Genomic DNA, 23,102 nt, shown 5'->3' with positions numbered 1-23,102 from the left:
CTCGTTTCTGTAATCATTTTGGGAGTACTAACTTTGGATGATCTTCTCCGACCTTCATGTAATTGAAGGATCAAAGTCTATAAGAGATGGTACCCGTTGATTGAAAGCTGTGTAACTGGAGCAAAAAAAAAATTGCCTTCCCTCAAGTAATGGTAAAATACAGTGATTGAAACATATTGCAAGAGGCACAAAGACTGTGCAATGAGGGCATGCTGCAACAGTCTTGAAAAAAGATCATCTTTCATCTCTCCCAAGTTAGCAAATTAACTTGATGTTAAAGTTAAGATATCTCTGACATTACAATCCACAATTTACAGCATATGATTTTGAATTCTGTTGAAAGATAAAATAATATGCAAAATAATCCACAGATCTAAATAAATATTTTGATTTGATTTATTGTCACATGTATTAACAGTGAAAAGTATTGTTTCTTGCGCGCTACACAGACAAAACACATCGTTCATAGAGAAGGAAACGAGAGTGTGCGCAATATCATATATTATGCTACGGCAGACTCCAGATAGCCATTTTACAGAGTGAACCAAGAATACTGGGAATTATCCAGCAAGAAAACACCATCGACACTTTTGTGAACATTTGCAAAGTTACAACATGGCTCCATCTTACCTGCCAGTGATCGTCCAAATCCTTAACTTGCTGCCGAAGTTCTTTCAGACCCATTAGTGCTTCTGCTTCTCTCAACTTTGCCCCTATCAGCTCCTCTTGCAACCTGGCCACATTATTCTCGTCAGGCAAGGAATTGTTTCTCTGTCATTAGAAATGGTTTGAACAATTTTCAGTGTCACATCAGAATTTGGAATTGCACTGTGCCAGAAGCTCACTGCTACAGAATTCACTAAGATAGATGTATATTTAATTAGGAGGTGCATTAATCATCCATTGCCTATGTGACAATATGCACTAATCCTACTACACACCCTTTCCCTGCAAAAACAGGCATTAAAACAGGAGTGTGTCATTACGCCAACACTATTCACAATCTTTGTTGCAGCAATGCTGCATTTGCTGCTGACAAACTCCTCACAGATGTGATATTAACTTCTCGTACTGCCGCTTTACCAGCTGAAGGCCAAAACCAGGGCACAACCACTTCTTTAACGGTAGTATAGCATTCTGGCATCGCACAGGTTACTGCTCACTATGAAGAACTACAGCAATTGACAAATTCGTCAAAGCCCATGAAAGGCTGGAGCTTACCCTTGTATTAGACTTGAATCGTTAACAGTTTCTCTCTCCAAAGATGCTGCCAAACCCAAGTTTTTCCAGCACTAGATTTTTATTTCAGATTTCCAACATTAACAGTATTTGGCTTTAATTTGAGAATAATATCAGACCCTACACTAAACTCAAAGTACACCTGGTAGTAGTTATTCCATGCTTGTCTGCGTTAATGAAGCTTGGACAACTTATAGACAATTCCAAGTTCTTAGAACATCATCCTTCAAATCAAGTGGGAGGACAAAGCAATGAGTGAGAGTGCCTTTTAGTGGTCCAACAGTACTGTCCTCTCCCAAGCAAACTTGCACAGCAGTGAGAGCGGAAGCAAATTATCCTCAATCCCAAGGAACCACTAAGACAACGATGACACTTCGAAAGTATTTCATTGGTTATAAAGTGTTTTGAGATTTCCTGAGGTCATGAAAGGCATTATGTAAACACAACTCTGTTTTTGACCATCAGTTCGGCTCACCACTTTCCTCATAACTGCAGGTTCTTTTGGATAATATGTGCCATAACAAAATGTTTTGTCTTGTGGGATTTGACTGGGAAAAGTTAGTTACTACAAAATTCGTGGACGTACTTCAGTAGAAAACGTAGTATCCAAACTCATTGCAAAGCATTAACAGTTTAACACCATAGAATTTGAACAAATGAAAAAGTAACCGTCAGTTTTTGCAATGCATTTGTGGGACACTACAACACTTGTCCACTAATTTTACACAAATCAAATAAAGAGAAATAAAGGAATTCAAGTACCTTTTCTATGTCCAAAATTTTATCTTGCATCTCTTTAAGGGCACATTGCGATTCTGCTTCTCTTAACCTTGCCTGTACTAGCTCAGTCTCCAATTGCAGAACAAAATCCTCACTGTAGCGTGGGTTGCATTTATGCTATAAAAGAACACAGCAATATAAAAATACTTCAGTGGTGATATCTGAAATTCATAACCCAATGCCCCATTTTACATTAGATTGTAAAAATACTTGGGAACAAGTGTTAAGCAGACTAAATAACTATGAAAGCTTTGATCAAAGCTTTAAAATCTAGTTTTAGGTGGCAGTAATGGCAATAATTAAATTGTGTTAATCAATAGACAATTAAAAACAACAATTTAGTAAACATGAACTACTCATGCTAAAGAAAACTGTTATAAACAGCTCTATTTACGCTGGATTTTTAAATCAAGGATTTAGATCTCATCGCACAAAATACATATTTTACTGGTGGAGGTTTTGCATCCCAATACCTTTTTAAAATATTTAGCAGTTTATCTGAATCATTACGTTGTAGGTATGATTTTTTTTCACAAAGCAGTAGGTAGATCCATTACACTAGGTGTGCATAGATTATGAATACAAAAATGTACTGTCTGTGATAGTCAAAGTTTACTACCCATGCATTCTCACCACAGCTTTAGCTGTGTAACTGTTTACAACACAGAGTTGCATGCACCACATATGTACATCCAACTGGGGTATCAACAAACAAAAACAAGTAGAACACATATGTGGGTGGACATTTAAAACACACAATTTTTCAGACAGTGATCAATGGCTCCCAACTAAAATGGCTAAGGACACCAAAATCTGAACTTTAGTGGCTTGGCTTAACTTTAGTTAGCTGTTACAATAATCAAACTACATTTTGAATGACCATGAAAAAGCTTGAACCTAACTTTACACAAATCAGATTTGGTAAATTGAATTTTTTAAATGCGTGCACCTAGTTGTATCGGCAGACCATTTGAGAGAGATATTATGTTCAAACCCAATCCTATCCACTGGTTTGTGTGCACAATCCCTCACTACAGCCACTCGGAAACAAACCAAAGATTTCACTAATTATTCCCTTTGTACTTCAGAGGAAGGCAAGGGCGAGATATTTTCCATTCTCTGCAGTTACCACTAAACCATTAGAAAATCTGGGGCCAAGTTATATATGGAGTTTTATAGGGTTCTCTGAATCAAAGAGCCAATAACAAGTGTGTGAAAATATACTATAGCAATTAAAAAATTTAGGCCTTTCAGCAGCCAGATATAATTAACTCAAAGACAAAAGATAATTCATAAATGCAACTGAGGAGGCAGATTACTATTATTTACTGCAAGGTTTAGATCCTTCAAACAGGTTATTACATCAATTATCATGTGTAAGAATTCATTTGATTTGCTAAATGCTAATTACTGACATTACAGCTCCTTGGGACTGTTTTGCTGTTCATGGCTGATTTGTGACCGAACTCTCTATACCTGCCTCTGCACTGTACCTCTTAATGCCCTTGAATAAGAAAAATCTGTCAAAGATTTAAAAATAAATTAATCAGAATCAATTGCCATTTGAAAAGTTCTAAACTTCTCCCACCCTGTGTGTCTGTAATTTAATGCCTGAAGGGTCTAGCTCTAATTTTTAAGACTACGGCTCCCAGTCCTACACTCCCCAACTAGAGGAAAGTTTCTCTCCATCTATCCTATCCATTCCCTTTACTATCCTGAAAATTTCCATTAAATCACCCTTAACGTTCTAAAAATTCCAAAGAATGCAACATTCGTTTGTGTAAGCTCTCCTCGTACTTTAACCCTTGGGAGTCCAGGTATTATTTTGGTCAATCGACACCATGCTTGAAACTCAATGGGTGGGATTTTATGGCCTCGCTCGGGAGAGAACGGAAATTCCCGCCCGAGGTCAACGGAGATTTCCATTGTCGGACCCTCGGCCGCTCCAATTCCGTGGCGGGCGAGAGAGTTCCGGCCAAAATATTCTTCCGAGGTGTGATAAGAACTGATCTCAGACTCCAGGTGTGGTCTCGCTAGGGCTTTGTATGAATAAAGCCTCCTTTATTCTCGTCCTCCAACATAAAAAGCAGCATTCCATTAGCTTTTTGATTATCTCCTGTATTGATGTAAAACATTTTAATGACCTAAAAGCAGAAAATGTGGCAAAAATCACAGCAGGTCTGGCAGCATCTATGGAGAGAGAAACAGAGTTAACATTTCGAGTCTAATATGACTCTAGCAGAACTTCAGAACTCAAACGTTAACTCTGTTTCTCTCTCCACAGATGCTGCCAGACCTGCTGCATTTTCCGTTTTCATTTCAGATTCCCAGCATCAGTGGTTTGCTTTTAAAGATCTATGTAGCTGAACCCCCAAGTCTCTTTGGACTCCCACCGCTTCTAGATTTTCACAATTTAAATAATAGCCCGTTCTATCTTTTTTTAAGTCCAATGTGGATGACTGCCATATTAGTCTGTACTGAAATCCATTTGCCAACGTTCTGGCTATTCACTTAATCCAACACCAACACCGATTTATGCTTCCAGTTACGCTGCTTGCATCACCTATTTTTACATCATTAGCAAATTTGAATATGCAGTTTTATATTCCATCATCTATGTCATTAACAAATACGCTAAATAGATTCTTGCAAGACATAACTAGTCACATCCTGCCATTTACAGTACCTGACCATTATCCTTACTGCCTGTCTCTTGGCACTTGGTCAATTTCCTAACTTCATTAATAATTTCCCTTCAATGCTGCAAGTTTGAACTTTAGTTTATCAGCTACCTTCTGGAAGGCCAGGTCGATTCCATTCACAGACATTTCCCTGTCTACCACCTTAGCCACCTCTTCAAAAGCTCAACCAGCTTCATCAAGGATGACCCACCCTTTACAAATCCATGCTGGCATAAATGTTCTGCTGATCAAAGACGACAGCAAATTTACTTACTAATTATCATAAAACATTCTACAAAATACTGATTCCCGTACCTTAAACATGAAGTGCTATTTTGGCTATAGCTATAGATAATGTGAGGAAGTATGAGCTTCTTCACTTTGGTATCAGGAGTAGAAAAATAGAATATCTTTTAATAGCTGTGAAACTTTTAAATGTTGAGAGACTTGGTTATACTCATACAAAAAACACACAATTAGCATGGAGGCACAGTGAACAATTAGGAAGATAAATAGCATGATTGCCTTAGTTGCAATAGGATTGGAATACATGAATTTTAGTCTTGCCAGGAATATACAGGAAATTGGCGAGACCACTCCTGTGTAGTACTCTGCACAGTTTTGGTTTCTATATCTAAGGAAGGTTACACTGGGCCTGAAGATGGTACAGCAAAGGTCAGTGGACTGATTCCTGCAATGAGATGGGGTACATTCTCTCTCTCGATGCAAAAGCATGAAAGGTGATCTCATTGAAACAAGCAAGATTCTGGAGGGGCTTGACAGAGTAGTCAAAGGTTGTTTCCCCTGGCTAGGGTATCTAGAACACAAGGGCACAATCTCAGGTTAATCATTTAGGACGGAGATAAGAAGAAATTTTTTCACTCAAAGGATTGTGAATATACCCTGATATATGCTCCATCGTTGAGTATATTCAGGGTTCAGACAGATAGATTTTTGATCTCTCAGGGAATCCAGGGATTATGGGGAGAGGGCAGGAAAACACAGTTGAGGCAGATCAGTCTTGATTGTACTGTATAATGGAACAAGGATCATATGTTCCACACCGGCTCCTATTCTTATGTTCACATGAGGATTGCATTCAAATAATCTCCAATTTAGCTAATCAGTTAATGCGTTGCATAAAATTAGTTATACAAAGACATGTTTTCTTCCCAAAATAAAAGTTTGCATTAGTGGATAAATTTGCATTCGAGGATTTAATGTGAATAACTTGTTTGAGAGGTCAGCTTTGGGCATCAATATATATGTTTTTCTTAAGATAGTAAATATCCTTTTGTGTTTTATGCTTTGATAGTGATTTTTCCATGTTTTAATTACACAAGCTGAACACAGCAAAGTACAAAAGTACGTAGCTTTTCAAATGTACTGTCAAACAAAGCTGCTTTTTAGCCCATCGCTTTTGAAACATAATTCAGATATTCTCCAAATACAAGTTTAACAATTAATCGCTGCAGGATTCTGTGTCACATTGTAAGACATACAATCTTTCAAATACATATAATACACATCTGGAAATATGGACTATTATTCAATCAACACGTTTAACAGCAGTGAAACCACAGAGAACAAAGTCAACTAGCTCATGGATGTCTCTGAACCCAGAGATTAAATCACAAACTTTTATCCAATATCGACTACTTACATATTTAGTTCCAATCAAATATGAACAATGCAACAATATTTAGAAATACATAAACGTTAGAACACGGAAAACAGGTCATTAAATAACACTCAAAGTATAATAGAGTCAAACAGCACAGAAACAGGCCTTTCAGCCCATCATGCCTATGCCGACCATCAAATGCCAATCTATACTAATCACATTTATCACCACTTGAACTTCGCCTACTATGCCTTAGCGATTTAAGTGCTTGTGCAGATGCTTCTTAAATGTTGAGAGTACCTCCATCCACCACCCTTCTCAGCCAACATGTCCCACATTTCCACCACCCTCTGGGTGAAATAAGTTTTCCTCAGATCCCCTCTAAACCATTTACTCCTCACCTTAAACCTATGCCCCCTGGTCTTAGACACCTTTGCCATGGGGAATAGATTCTTACGATCTATCCTATCTATGCCTCACAATTTTGTTAACCTCTATCAGATCTTCCCTCAGCCTCCTCTGCTCCAGAGAAAACAAGCACAGCCTATCCGGTCTCTCCTTAAAGCTGAAACTTTCCATCCTGGGGCAACATCCTGGTGAATCTCCTCTGCAGTCTCCAGTGCAATCACGTCCTTCAGATAGTGTGGCAAACAGAACTGCACACAACATTCCATCTAACTAATGTTTTATAAGGTTGTACCATGACCTTCCTATTCCTATATTTTATGCCCCAGCTAACGAAGACAAGTATTCTGTATACCTTCTTCACCACTGTTGTGCTGCCAAGTTCAGTGATCTATGGACTTGTACACCAAGGTCCCTTGGTTCCTCAATACTCCATAGGGACCATTCATGGATATCCTACCCTTAACTAATCCCCCCCCAAAATACATCAACTCATATTATCAGGATTAAATTTCATCTGCCATTGCTCTGCCCAATTTACCAGCTGATCAAGATCAGTCTGTAGCCTAAGACTATCCTCCCCACAATCAAAAACACCACCAATTTTCATGTAATCTGCAAACTTACTAATTATATCTTGTATATTCACATTCAAGTCATTAATGTATACAACAAACAGGAAGGGTCCTAGCACCAGACCCGTGGTACATCAGTGGTTACAGGCTCCCAATCACAAAAATAACCCTCCACCATCACCTTTTGCCTCCTATTCACAATGCAATTTTGGATCGAATTTACCAACTTGCCTTGGATCCCAAGGGCTTGGACCTTTTAGACCAGCTTTCCATGTGGGACGCTGTCAAAGGACTTACTGAAGTCCATGTAAACCACATCAACTGCATTACTCGCGTCAATATATTCAGTTATCTTTTCAAAATACCCAACTGCAATAGCTAGTCAGGACCTTCCAACAACAAATCCGTGCTGACTATCCCGGATCAATCCCTGCCTTTCCAGGTGTTGATTAATCCTGTCCTCAGAATTTCTTCCAATAGTTTCCCTCCCACTGATGTTAGACTAACTGGCCTGTAATTACCTGGCTTATTCCTGCTACTTTTCATGAATAAAAGGTACCATATTAGCTATCTTCCAGTCATCTGACGCTTCACCTTGCAATGGGCCATACAAAGATCAGTGACAAAGCATCATGGCTGGGATCCACTTCCCTGAGGTCCACTTCTCCATGCAAGACATTTATAAACTTGCCAGGAGATTTTGCATTTGTGCACCCGGACACAGACTGGCAACCTCGCCCAAATTTATATTACGATTTGAATATGGCAAAGCATTATGCTGGAGTACGAATGAGTGTATGGTCAGACCCAATGGTCCATGGAGAAAAACACCAGTACATACTTCAAGAGCTGAATGACTTGTTTGTGTGCCACATTATTCTATGACATGATTCTCAAGTTACCTAGCTAACAAATGTCTGGTATTGTTCTGTTCAGCGTAATTCAGGTGGGGCACATTTACAGTAATCAGAAGAATTTAGTATTTGTTTTTAAATAACTGCAGAAATAGTCTCCATTCAATAAAAGTTTATGCACGGATGTGAAAGAAGAATATAATCAATCTGAGCTGTGATGTTTCCCAGTTGGCTAGATTGCCAGCACTCTCCACGAAGGCACACACAAAATTACTAAATCAGTGAGGTCATGAAAACAACTCTCACTCGTGGAATCATCTTCAGAAAAGGTGGAGGGAGTATGTTGAAAATAATGTTGTAAAAGTGCTGCAAGGACTGAAATGTCCGCAGTCAGTCAAGACAGTTCAATGACTTAAAACGCGCTTTCCCTTTAGGCTTCAATTGTACTAAAATGGGCATCATTAGATTTTAATCATCGGGATGGGTTTGCTGTGCAAATAATTATCTAGTCTTATTTGATTTCAAACCTAAAAGATCTAATCCAAACTAATCACTCTTCAGATTAAAAATATCATCAACATTCATCAGAGCATTGGTATTTCATTCACTTGTTAAGGTGCAGCCCCCACTGCAGTCTTCAACCACAACTCCATTCACAAAATTCATTTCTCTCATATGGATTCCACCCTGTTTCCCAGCCAGCATGAATCAAACTCTTTACAACTTTGGTTGTCTCATTTGATCATTGAGCTTCCATTGCTCTCTTTTACCTCACAAAGACAGCCTACTTCCAACTCCAGCCTTGATTATTCCAACATTCTCCTAATCAACCTCCCATTCTTCACTCTCCATAAATCTGAGCTCCTCAAAGCTTTGGCTCCATGTATAAATTTTACTCATTCATTTTGCTTCTGCTCAGTGACCTGGGTTGCCTCTTGGTTCATTCAGGCTCAAATTTTAAAATTCATATTCTAATGTTCAAATCCCTTCATGATTTCACCCCTCCCTATTTCTGTAAATTCCTCCATCTCTCCAACCTTCCAAAGACCTGTGTTTATCTAACTCTGGTCTCTTGTGCATCCATCATCACTTGCTCCACCATTACCTGCTGCACCAGGCAGGCCCCAAAGCTCTGGAATTCCCGCCTAAAGCCCTCTACCTCTCTCTCACATCTTCAAAAACTCCCGTCAAAACCTACCTTAGTGACCAAGTCCGATCTTAATATCCCCTTTTTGATGTCAATTTTTGCCCAATTATACATCCATGAAATGCCTACAGAGATTTTTCTTAACTGAAGATATTTCATAAGCACAAATTGTTGTTGGTGCAACTGTGTCACAGCTTGCAGACTGTGGATGCTGTTAATTGGTTCAAGGACTTTTTTTATCCAGGGTCCCGCCATCCTCCAAGCATCAATTTACCCAAAGCTGTTACCACTTTCATCAATTACCAACCAGCGCTCAGCATTCAATGGATGAAAGTAAAATCACAAAACTCATGAAAAAAGTACAAGTCTTGTGTATAAATCTGCAATGGATATCAATCATATTCAAGTTGTCATATACCCAGTGTGGACTAATTTCCCAAAACAACTAACTGCAATTCATCCTCATTGTGCAGCATTGTTTCAGACTGCTATTGAAAATAAAAATGAAAAACATATGAAGCTAACAAGGCAGTTGCAAGTGGCGCACAGGGAGGAAAGAATTGGGAGGAGTTGGCTTTACATCAGTGCCATATTGTACTGCATTCAGCACTTGGTGAGATGTCTACAGGTGCAAGAAAGCAAGTCAACAATGTTAAAGCACAAATCAGTGGAATGGTTAAAAACACATCTCTGGATTTATTCACTAATCCAAAAGTAAAATTCAACCACTGCTCACTTATATGGCTTTTAAACTATCCAAAACTAAATGGTTTTTACATTCAGACAGTAACCATCGCAGCCAGCAGTATCTGTATTAAATCGCACAGTTGCAACAAACATTTATAGTGAGCCTGTACACCAGGGGGCCAAAAGAGAAAATGCTGGAAAATCTCAGCAGGTCTGGCAGCATCTGTAAGGAGAGAAAACAGCTTACGCTTCGAGTCCAGATGACCGTTTGCCAAAGCTAAAAGGCATAGAAAGTGGGAGATATTTATACTGCAAGGTGAGGGAATGAAAGATGAGCAATTGACACAAAAACAAGGGGAAAGGCTGCTTATGGCAGTCCAGAGAGAGAATAAGAAAATGGCGAAACAGCGGAGAAGCTGAAATCAGAGGATAAGCTGTGACAGATGAAAATTGGGGAAGCGTGGGGGGGAAAGAAAGAGAGAGAAAAACAATAGAGGAATAATACGGTAGAGAACAGTAAAAAATTAAATAAAATGAAAACAAAGGGGTCGAGGTGGAGTGGAGCTAATCATCTGAAGTTGTTGAATTCAATGTTGAGACCAGAAGGCGGTAAAATGCCGAGCCGGAAGATGCTGCTCCTCCAGTTTGTGTTGAGCTTCACTAGAACATTGCAAAGCAATCACCCAGTCTACGCTTGGTCTCTCCGATATAGAGACCATATTGGGAGCAACAAATGTAATAGACCAAATTGAAAGAGGTGCAAGTGAAACGCTGCTTAACCTGGAATGAGTGTTTTGGGCCTTGGATGGTGAGCATAGAAGAGGGAAAGGGACAGGTGTTACACCTTCTGCGATTGCATGGGAAGGTGCCATGGGTGTTGGGAGAGGTGTTGGGTGTAGTGGAGGAGTGGACTAGGTTATCCTGGAGGGTGACCTAACCGTGTCTGGGTGATCACTTTGCTGAGTGCCTTCGGTCTGTGCGCAATCAGGACCCTGACCTTCCGGTTATTTGCCATTTTAAGACACGATCCAGCTCCCGTGCCCACGTGTCTCTCCGTGGCCTGCTGCAATGTTCCAGTGAAGCTCAACGCAAACTGGAGGAACAGCATCTCATCTTCCGGCTCGGCACCTTACAACCTTCCGGTCTCAACATTGAATTCAACAACTTCAGATGATTAGCTCTGCCCCACCTCCACCCCTTTGTTTTCAATTTATTTAATTTTAAATTGTTCTCTACCTTTTATTTCTTTGTCTTTCTTTATTTTTCCTTCCCCCTCCACTCTTTCCCCCTATTTTATCCCTCCTTTCCTTGATTTGATTTATTATTGTCACATGTATTAACATACAGTGAAAAGTATTGTTTCTTGTGCGCTATACAGACAAAGCATACTGTTCATAGAGAAGGAAACGAGAAAATGCAGAATGTAGTGCTGGGGTGTAGAGAAAGATCAACTTAATGCGAGGTAGGTCCATTCAAAAGTCTGACAGCAGCAGGGAAGAAGCTGTTCTTGAGTCAGTTGGTACATGATCTCAGACTTTTGTATCTTTTTCCCAATGGAAGGCAGCGGAAGAGAGAATGTCCGGGGTGCGTGGGGTCCTTAATTATGCTGGCTGCTTTGCCGAGGCAGCAAGAAGTGTAAACAGAGTCAATGGATGAAAGGCTGGTTTGCATGATGGATTGGATTACATTCACTACCTTTTGTAGTTCCTTGTGGTCTTGGGCAGAGCAGGAGCCATACCAAGCTGTGATACAACCAGAAAGAATGCTTTCTATGGTGCATCTGTAAAAGTTGGTGAGTGTCATAGCTGACGTGCCAAATTTCCTTCGTCTGAGAAAGTAGAGGCATTGGTGGGCTTTCTTAACTATACTGTTGGCATGGGGTGGACCAGGACAGGTTGTTGGTGATCTGGACACCTAAAAACTTGAAGCTCTCGACCCTTCCTACTTCATCCCAGTTGGTGTAGACAGGGGCACGTTCTCCTTTACGCTTCCTGAAGTCGATGACAAACTCCTTCGTTTTGTTGACATTGAGGGAGAGATTATTGTCGTTGCACCAGTTCACTAGATTCTCTATCTCATTCCTGTACTCTGTCTAGTTATTGTTTGAGATCCGAACCACTACGGTGGTGTCATCAGCAAACTTGAAAATCGAATTCAGGGGCATTTGGCCACAGTCATAGGAGTACAAGGAGTATAGTAGGGGGCTGACAACACAGCCTTGTGGGGCACCGGTGTTGAGGATGTTCGTGGAGGTGTTGTTGTTGCCTATCCTTACTGATTGTGGTCTGTGAGTTAGGAAGTTCAGGATCCAGTTGCAAAGGGAGGTGCCAAAGCCCAGGCCACGGAGTTTGGAGATGAGTTTCGTTGGAATAATTTCCTCCCCCTTTCTCTCAATTTTACCTCTCTCCCACCCATCCCATTCCCCCCTCTCCCCTACATCTTCATCTGTCACAGCTTACCTTCTGATTACAGCTTCTCTGCCGTTTGGTCATTCACACCTTCTATTCTCTCTGTGGACTGCCATTAGCAGCCTTTCCCCTTGTTTTTGTGGCTATGACTCATCTTTCATTCCCTCACCCGACAGTATAAATAACTCTCACTTTCTATGCCTTTTAGCTTTGACAAAAGGTCAGCTGGACTGAGAGTCAGCTCTTTTCTCTCCTTACAGATGCTGCCAGACCTGCTGAGATTTTCCAGCATTTTTTCTTTTGGTTTCAGATTCCAGCACCTGCAGTAATTTGCTTTTATCCTGTATGATGTGGAGATGCCGGCGTTGGACTGGGGTGAACACAGTAAGAAGTCTCACAACACCAGGTTAAAGTCCAACAGGTTTATTTGATAGCACAAGCCACAAGCTTTCGGAGCGCTGCTCCTTCATCAGATGAGTGGGAGTTGTGCTCACAAACAGGGCATATAAAGACACAAACTCAATTTACAAGATAATGGTTAGAATGCGAGTCTTTACAGGTAATCAAGTCTTAAAGGTACAGACAATGTGAGTGGAGAGAGGGTTAAGCACAGGTTAGAGAGATGTGTATTGTCTCTAGACAGGACAGTTAGTGAGATTTTGCAAGCCCAGGCAAGTCGCGGGGGTTACAGATAGTGTGACATGAACCCAAGATCCCGGTTGAGGCCGTCCTCATGTGTGCAGAACTTGGCTATCAGTTTCTGCTCAGCAATTCTGCGTTGTCGTGTGTCGTGAAGGGCACCTTGGAGAATGCTTACCCGAAGATCAACATGTCATTGATGAAGACGAACATCTCGCCAAGGCCATCCCCACACCCCCACCTCTTGCCTTCAAACAACCGCACAACCTCAAACAGACCATTGTCCGCAGCAAATTACCCAGCCTTCAGGAGAACAGTGACCACGACACCACACAACCCTGCCACAGCAACCTCTGCAAGACGTGCCGGATCATCGACACAGATGCCATCATCTCACGTGAGAACTCTATCCACCAGGTACACGGTACATACACTTGCAACTCGGCCAACGTTGTCTACCTGATACGCTGCAGGAAAGGATGTCCCGAGGCATGGTACATTGGGGAGACCATGCAGATGCTACGACAACGGATGAATGAACACTGCTCGACAATCACCAGGCAAGAGTGTTCTCTTCCTGTTGGGGAACATTTCAGCGGTCACGGGAATTTGGCCTCTGATCTTCGGGTAAGCGTTCTCCAAGGCGGCCTTCACGACACACAACAGCGCAGAGTCGCTGAGCAGAGACTGATAGCCAAGTTCCGCACACGAGGACAGCCTCAACCGGGATCTTGGGTTCATGTCACACTACCTGTAACCCCCACGGCTTGCTGGACTTGCAAAATCTCACTAACTGTCCTGTCTGGAGACAATGCACATCTCTTTAACCTGTGCTTAACACTCTCTCCACTCACATTGTCTGTACCTTTAAGACTTGATTAGCTGTAAAGACTTGCATTCCAACCATTATTTTGTAAATTGAGTTTGTGTCTTTATATGCCCTGTTTGTGAACAGAACTCCCACTCACCTGACGAAGGAGCAGCGCTCCGAAAGCTTGTGTGGCTTTTGCTACCAAATAAACCTGTTGGACTTTAACCTGGTGTTGAGAGACTTCTTACTGTGTTTATCCTTTATGATGTGGAGATGCCGGCGTTGGACTGGGGTAAGCACAGTAAGAAGTCTCACAACACCAGGTTAAAGTCCAACAGGTTTATTTGGTAGCAAATACCATAAGCTTTCGGAGCGCTGCCCCTTCGTCAGATGGAGTGAAAATCTGTTCTCCAACAGTGCACAGAGACACAACATCAAGTTACAGAATACTAATTAGAATGCAAATCTCTACAGCCAGCCAGATCTTAAAGGTACAGATAATGTGGGTGGAGGGAACATTAAACACAGGTTAAAGAGATGTGTATTGTTTCCAGACAGAACAGCTAGTAAGATTCTGCAAGATCAGGAGGCAAGCTGTGGGGGTTACTGATAATGTGACATAAATCCAACATCCCGGTTTAGGCCGTCCTCATGTGTGCGGAACTTGGCTATCAGTTTCTGCTCAGCGACTCTGCGCTGTCGTGTGTTGGATTTATGTCACATTATCAGTAACCCCCACAGCTTGCCTCCTGATCTTGCAGAATCTTACTAGCTGTTCTGTCTGGAGACAATACACATCTCTTTAACCTGTGTTTAATGTTCCCTCCACCCACATTATCTGTACCTTTAAGATCTGGCTGGCTGTAGAGATTTGCATTCTAATTAGTATTCTGTAACTTGATGTTGTGTCTCTGTGCACTGTTGGAGAACAGATTTTCACTCCATCTGACAAAGGGGCAGCGCTCCGAAAGCTTATGGTATTTGCTACCAAATAAACCTGTTGGACTTTAACCTGGTGTTGTGAGACTTCTTACTGTGTTTATCCTTTATACCAGGGGATCTATTAATTCAATTAATATTGCTGAAAAGGGAGGCATCATGCTGAAGCTTTTCACCTTGCACTCATTAGGCCAAACTCAAGAATGCCAACTCTCAAATGATCACAACAATTTATACTATAGGAGAAAGAGGGTGCTGATTGGATAGCAAGTTGACTCTGATTGGCTGAGATATTGCGAGGGAGAAAACAATGGGAAATCATAGGCTCCCCAAATTCCCAGCTAATTTCAAAAAAGGTGCAACATATTCCTTTTGTTTGTGTAGAACTGGCCCCTACATGTCAATTCTTGAGAACATAAATGAGCCACATGACGAACTCAATGATTGGTGATTAATGCAGCTACTCGCACACTGAGAATTGTTGAGCAAGCGCAGAATCACATCTAACAACAGACACGGGTTTTGCAAGCGTGGGCAGCTTCAGCACAGTCTGTATTATGAACAATTGAAGGAACATGCTGATTTGCACTTGCCAGAAGCAACATTCATTCAGACACAAGGACCCATTTGAAATTTAACATTTTTGCGTTTGCCCTGTTAAGTGCAAGACAAAAAGCTTCGGCAACATGTCTCTTTCCAGTGTCAATTTAATTACTGCTTATAACCTGTTAACTCTTGCACATGAAACTTGTGCAAAACATTATCAGCTTTAACAGAGATGGAAGCAATATACGCTATGTACTGAAATTGATATGCTCCTTTGCTTATGCTCTCTAGATTTCATTTTGATAAAACTATTTATTTTGTTCCCTCACTAAAACTCATGGCTTTAAATGCATTCATGCATGTTTTTATAGTGAAGTAAAATTGGCCAAGTTTAAGGCCAAGCTGGGATATATACACGACCAAAACAAAATCATAGTCAGCAACTCAATCCCACATTCAAACAGCTTATTCAGTTACGAATGCTACAAACCTCAACTTTCAATATTTTCTCTACTCTGTCCACTTAGGAGCACACTGACAATGTTTACAGTTACTAAAGAAACATGACAACAAGTAATTTTTAAGTACCACTTACATACATCTATGTCATTATGAACCAGGTCTATGGTACACTGCTGGCATATAAATTATGGATTTTGTGCTAAATTGCAAAAAAGCAAGAAAATCTGGAAGAACTGAACTATTACAAGTACAGAATTGGCAACAAACACCTAAGGAAAAAAAGCATAAAGTGTCATGTAAAGATGATGTTTCATTACTAAATAAACAAAATAACTTCAGACTTGACAAAATGGCATGAACAATAAGATGCAAACTAAGCAAATGAAGTACAGGAAATAGATGATACTGCTAGCCTCCTTACCCGTTGCTCTTGGAGCTCCCTGATGGCATCCTGAGCTTTCTCCAGCTTAGCACTAGCCTCATCACTTTGCTGTTTAAAGGTGGCCAGCTCCCGTTTAATGAGGTAGTTTTCCTCTGCCTCTTGTGCCCTTGTCACTTGTCCCTTAGGACACAATTGTGCAGGGAATAAAGATTGGTGTGGGGGAGTAGTGAAAAATTTTCCAATTTACATTGGTAGATTAGTAACGCATCCCAGAGGACAAACATTAGATTTTATTATTTGAAGATCGTTCCCCCAGAAATATACTGTTTAGCAATGTAAAGCACTTACCAAATTTTCTACATGCAATTCTGCTAAATATACATGTAGTAAGAATTAATGGCCTCGATTGAATTAGAAAACTTGTTAGTGAGGAGTTTCACATGCATTAAAATTACAAATACTCCTTCATTTATATAAATGTTTAACTTTTAAAATGTGCATCTGGAATGGTCACCTGTGAATAAACTGACTTACTGAATAGGGCTACTATTTCTATGCACAATGGTCTTAATTTCAACTGGGCATTTATTCGATCAGAGTGACATTTCTTTATCCTTCATTATTAATTATCTCAAGTACTACTGAAATGTAAAGAAATTGTACAATTCAATTGTTACCATTTTTTTTTAAAGAGTGTAACCATTTTCCAGAAACACACAAGTCATCATTTCAAATTTTGTGCAATACAGGAAGAAAGTGTAAACAGAAATAAAGACAGCAGTCTTTCTCAAGGGATGCAGTATTTATCCATATTACAAGACATGGATAGGATGAGGAACTGTACCTGGATCAATCTATCTGCCAAAGAAGCACTTTCCTACAAAGGAAAAAATCCAGACAGATATAAGAGAAAGTCGAAGAAAACAATGAATATAAAAGAAGCAGTGATAAAATAAGCTGCCAAACTAACAGAAGAGAAATTGCATAAAACTTCTGGAAGGTGTTGTGTCCTGTTTAAATCACTCGTCCTTGAACTGATCCAAATCATTTCCATTAGGACACTGAAATAATTCAATTTTTCTTTTCGATTCTTAAATTTAAATATTGGAGAATGTGGAGAATGAATAAAAGTTCACATGACATGGTCCAGAGAAAGTTTGAAAAAAAAGCAGAGGGTATTTGATTAGCAGTGTCTCTAGCACGTTATGTATGGAGGAAAATTGTACTTTGTACCATTAGATTCATATTTTACAAGAAGCCATGCTGTTGTTAGAAGCTATTATTCCAACGTTAGACTTCAAAAAATGTAGCAGAAACAGGTGCTATGAAACTTTCAATCAACCAAAGTTTGCCATAAAAATAGTTTCATCTTCTCAATAGAATGTACACTGTTTTAATTAATTTGAACTACTGCACATTAGTACTCACAATTTTAGTGCTCCAATTTCCAATGCAGCTTATAAAACTAACCAAAGCAAAGAAGCATTCAGCAGGTCATACCCATCATGCTGCTACTTAGAGAAATGTATACTTTCACTTTGTTTATAAACAACCACCACTTAAATTCTACTGTAAGATACAAATTAATCAGGATTTCTACATCATTGTATTTTGATGCATTCACCTTCTGTGCTGTAAATAGATTACTCATTTATCGTCGCTCTTATGTAAATTAACTTAACACCATAAATCAACTACCATAGCTTAAAAACACAGCTCTCAAAATAGATCACTAAAGCAAGGCACAGGTAAACGCTTTTAGTGCAACATTTTGGGTAATTACACAAAGTCAAGAGAAAATTAAACAGAAAATTTAGCATTAAATTGAAAGATGCATTAGTAGGCAAAGCCAGCCAAAATTTGCTGTGCAGAATAGGACTTGCATCTTTTCTGATGGAACTTAGTTTTACATGCGCAATCTTGCTTTATCCAATCCTAAGAGGAGCAAACAATAATGAAAGGCAATCAAGGTTTACAGTTAGCCAATTCAAAGTGCTAACATTTTACCCATGAAGAATAATTAACAAATCAAACCTTAAATAGTTTAGCCCTTGAAATGGAAACAAACGCTGCTGACAAATAGTGTGCTCAGCTTCCTCATGCAGGCGAGCTGATACTTAAAGTCTTATTTTTAAGTAAAAATTCGGAATTGATTGAGCAGCATTGTGGAACAGTGTTACAAAAAAAATTCCATACTTAATTAAGTAAAATTCACACTTAATTAATTCAGATGGAACACGCAAAAATGTACAAAACGGAGGCAAATGTTATAACCATAAGCCCCAAATGACCAAGAATGTATTTGTCAGTTAAAATCTCGATTTTGACTAACCAATTCTGACAGGACAGCTCAGCAAATCTTAGATTAAGCAAATATGTACATCGTAAAAATTTATTAAATAATCTAGTCTAAGGATCAAACAAATGAATCCTCAATTTAAAAATGTTAAAAGGTGTGCTAGTAAATGCACAGCATTAACGCATTTGATTAGTACTGAAAGCTTAGACTGGCAATGTTTAACTATACATACTTAATTTAGGAAATTAGGCAAAAGTGTCTTTCATGTTTGGTCTCGTCTTAATTTGAAATTCCTTAAATTATCTGTTAAATCTATTTATAAGAGAGTTAAAATGCTTTCTGCAAATGCTTTCTATAGCTGTTTCAGCAAAATTCATGGATAATTATCTTCTTTAAAGAATAGGACTGAATGAATGGGAAAATAATTGTTACAAGTCAAAAAGCACTGATCTATTTAAAGACTACAGCATAAAGTGCCACTGTGCTTCCATCTGTAATTTTAAACACAAGCTGAGTGAATTCCCAATCTTAGCAGGCCACATATGAGAAGGAAAGTAGCAAGAACAGTCAAAACTAGGCACTGCAAAAGTCCTGAAAAGGGTTGTCCTCTCATATTGTAATCATGAACTGTACGGGAAGATTTAAAGATTTAAAAGATGGCACTGGAATGGCAGCCCTGTTTAGTGTTAGAATAGTTAAATGTCAGCAAGCAAATCTGTGCCCATGATTCACTGTGTTCAGCACAGCGGTGAAGCAGCAACGGTTTGTAGAAAAGTTGGCACATGGCCCCAGTTTTTCTAACGCATCTTTTAAGCAACCCATTACATAGCAACATCAAGCAAGCCATCTGGCAATTATTTCAGATGAAGGGAGGGCAAAATGGATAATCTTCAACCCAACCACTCATTTTGCTACCATTACACTGTGATCCTTTGTTTCTTTCAACTCCCCACCAGAAACAGGCAATCAGTAAAGAAAAATCAAAGGCCCCTCCATTTCAAACATCTTCAGCTTTATACCTCAATTCTCAAACATGGAATCTGCAATGACAACCAGGCCAATGTACTGAAATGATCAGAAAATCATCCTTTTTGCTGCTCACAATGAAAATACACTAGTGCTGTCTTCTAATCCCACCACACCCCATATACTGCTAAAGAACACAAAGAACATTATGTCACACATACCTCTTTGCTTAGCATTAATATGTAGCTGAGCCAAGCACTGTTAGTAAATAAGCATGGCTATTTTGTTGGCTCAAAATCATCTTTAATCATCAGATAAGGTGAAACATCCTCCGCAGCAATCTACTGAATTTGTAACGCAAGGTACAGTGTCTCAGAACCAACAACCTCGGGACTGAGTCCAACCAGATTTCGGATCTTGGTGGCTTTTTGTTCAGACCAAGAGTCAAGATTGCTTGGACCACTTGGAGTGCGGAAAAAAAGTGCGGGGAAAGATCAGCATGCAACGCTGATAACTAACCTGGCACAGCACGCTGCCAGCGCTGCGCCTAGCTGAACAAGCCGGCAAGTTGTATGATGCATTCAAGAAGAATTTAAATGCATTCACGGCTGCTAATAAAAATGACTGGTTTTATGGTATCCCTTGTTTTTGAATAGCTGGATTTGAGACATTATACCTGCAAACGAACAAACTAACTCAGTTTTTAAATTATAATCTTACTTTGGATTCTTTATAGCTCAATTTAATAGTACTCACCTTCTCCAAAGTTTCAATGCGCTGTTTCAACAATCGATTTTCTGTGCGTAACCTCTAAAAATGGGAAATATATTTTGAATAACATTACATATTTCTTCCTCTTTTTAAAAAACGATATTGAATTGAAAAACTCTGGACTTTAGCAAACATACAATCCAGATGGCACAAACCTCTCCAGTTTTGCTTGCTGTTTTCATCTTTTGTTAAATAAAATACCGTACACATTGCTTATTGAAAACCAAAGTCAGTTCTGCAGGAACTGCAGCAACATCAACATTTTGCATCAGGAAGAGAGAAAATTAATGTGACTTAGTGAGGATAGTGAGGATAGTGAGGGTGCCTAATATTCACTGATACAAAGTGATCAGAAAAGATGGAGGCAGGGGGGAAAGGGAGGTCGGTGACAGTGGTAATTGGGAAAGAGACCATAATGTTAAAGAGAGAGAGTACATCCTTGACGGGGCAAGGACAGATTTAATTTGGTCAGAGTCAAGAAGCAGAAAAGATACAATCACACGACTGGGGGTATTCTTTTGGGCCTAAAGTTTAGGAGAGAGGGAAATAGAGGAACAAGTCTATAGGAAATGACAGATTTGGAAGAACTGTAGAGTGGTAATACTGGGGAGACTTCGGTTTAAATATTGATTGGGATAAGATCAATGGGGAAGGAGGAGGAGGAATTTTTGAAATGTGGTCAGGACAAGATCCTTCGCCAGCATCTTATTGGTCCAACTAGGGAAGAAGCATTGTTTGATCTGGTGTTGGGGAATGAGGTCAGCCATGTAGACCAAATGTCTGTAGGAAAACACTTGGATAAATGCGATCATCATATCATAAGCTGTAAATTAGTAATGGAGAAAAGCAAGAAACAATCAGAAGCAAGGTCTCTAAATTGGAAGAATGCTAACTTAAATGGGATCAAAGTTTGTCAGGAAAACTGTAACAGAACAAAGCTGATCTTATAAAAGAGATGTTTCAGGTACGGGCTCATTACATGCCAACAAGAGGGGAAGGGGGAGGAACCAAAGCCAAGTGCTCCTTGGATGTCCAGGGAAATGGAGAATATGAAAGTGCATGAGACATGTCAGGTGAATTCTCCAAGGGAGAATCTGGTCAAATGCAGCAAGTTGAGAGGGGAAGTGAAGAGGAAATATGAATGCAGAGAGAAAATATGAGAATTGAGTGGCAGTTAACATTAAAGAGAACACAATAAATCTCTCCCGGCATGTAAATAGTAAGCAGGTAGTAAGAGGCAGGGTGGGACCTATTAGGGACGAAGAGGGTGCCATGTGCTTAGAGGTGCAAGACAAGGCGAGAATACCACAAGTACTTTATATCTGTGTTTTCTATGAAAGAGGATGCAAACAGAATATTGGTAGAAGTGGAGATGGTAGAAATAAAGGATGGGGTGAAAATTGATAGGCAGGATGTACTGCTCCTATGTCTTATGGAGAGGCTGGCTATGCTTTGAGTGAGTAAGTCGTCTGGTCAAATTGCTAAAGCAAGTGGGGTGGAGATAGCGGTAGGGTTTGCCTATTTTTCCTAGATTGAGGGGGAGGGTACCATGTGCTCCTGACCATATTGCAGCCTTGGTTCAAACATGGACAAAATAGCTGAGCTTGGAGGTGAGGTGAGAGTGACTGCCATGACATTAAGGCAGCATTTGGCCGAATGTGGCATCAAGAAGCCCTAGAAAGACTTGAATCAATAGGAATCAAGGCGAAACCTCTACCCTGTTTGGATCCTTGCTTTGCACAAAGTTGTGGTTGCTGGAGGTCAGTCAACTCAGCTCCAGGACATCACTGCAGGAGTTCCACAGTGGAGTGTCCAAGGCCCAACCTTGAAGCAGCTGCTTCATCAATGACTTTCCTTCAATCATAAGATCAGAAGTGGAAATGTTTGGTGATGACTGTACCATGTTCAGAAAATGCACAGTTCTAAAGAGAGTACAGGGACTTACCTGGCTGCATGGATCATACTGAATGAGTATAAAACAAACAATGTAGGATCTTGGACTTCATAAAAAAGGCATTGAGGACAAAAGTAGAGAAGTTATACTTGGGCCACGTCTAGAGTTTTGCATCCATATCTGGTCACCACACTTTAGGAGGGATATGTAGATTCTTGAATGGGTGCAGAGGAAATTTACCCAGAGCCAAAACAAGTGTTTCATGGAGCAAAAGAGATTGAAGGGAGATCTGACAGAGGTGCACAAGATTATGACAGATTTTAGATAGATAAAGAAAGTAAAGCTGTTCCCAGTAGCTGATGGTAGAAGGTTTAGGAGACACAAATTTAAGATTTTGGGTAAGAGATATGGGGGACACATGGGGAAGAACGTTTTTTTAAAAAAACACAGCGAGTGTAATGACCTGGAACTCACTACCTATGTATGGTAAAAGTGGAGATAATTAATTACAAAAGGAAATTGGATAGATATTTGAGGGAAATAAACTTGCTGGGCTACAGGGATGGAGCAGGTGAATGGGACTGACTGGAGTGCTTTACCAAGAGTTGGCACGGACTCAATGGGCAAAATGACATGCACATTGTAGCTATACACGGATAGGAGAAACATGCAAAACACAGTGAAAAAGCAAGTGAAACATGAATGGTGGAACCAATGAGTGAAAAACATCTGAAAACACTGACCAGTATAATATTCCCTTAATGTATAATGTACATCAGGATAAACAGAAAAGTTGCAGAGACAGAAATTGAATGTGCGTAACTTGGGTCATTTCTTACAATTAAGGTACTGTTGCCCTTGTATGCAAATTTACCTGCCTTCTAACCACTGAGTGAAATAATTCAACACTTACCTTAATTTCTACTTGCTCTTCCATCTCCTTATTTTTTATTGTAGTGTATTCCTTTTCCAATCTGACAATAAAAAATATAT

The 23,102-nt window shown here is 39.8% G+C and overlaps 1 protein-coding gene across 16 annotated transcripts in view; it reads right to left on the bottom strand.

The window, feature by feature from the left end:
- The window catches only part of LOC144497506 (ecotropic viral integration site 5 protein homolog), a 220,782-nt gene that overhangs the window by 119,339 nt on the left and 78,341 nt on the right, over positions 1 to 23,102 (bottom strand). For 10 of the 16 annotated variants that reach the window (XM_078218887.1, XM_078218882.1, XM_078218886.1 and 7 more), the window contains 6 exons: positions 23,023 to 23,083; positions 20,201 to 20,254; positions 17,024 to 17,056; positions 16,219 to 16,359; positions 2,002 to 2,136; positions 631 to 771 (listed from right to left, as the gene is read on the bottom strand). In XM_078218887.1, coding sequence (XP_078075013.1) covers positions 631 to 771; positions 2,002 to 2,136; positions 16,219 to 16,359; positions 17,024 to 17,056; positions 20,201 to 20,254; positions 23,023 to 23,083 — 565 coding nt within the window. The remainder of the gene's footprint in view (positions 1 to 630; positions 772 to 2,001; positions 2,137 to 16,218; positions 16,360 to 17,023; positions 17,057 to 20,200; positions 20,255 to 23,022; positions 23,084 to 23,102) is intronic. The other 6 variants (XM_078218878.1, XM_078218883.1, XM_078218880.1 and 3 more) reach the window with 2 other exon arrangements.

Source organism: Mustelus asterias, chromosome 8, assembly GCF_964213995.1.
Source record: "Mustelus asterias chromosome 8, sMusAst1.hap1.1, whole genome shotgun sequence".
Lineage (NCBI taxonomy): Eukaryota > Metazoa > Chordata > Chondrichthyes > Carcharhiniformes > Triakidae > Mustelus > Mustelus asterias.
Note: the sequence above shows the minus strand (reverse complement) of the source record. Positions and strands in the feature narration are given on the sequence as shown.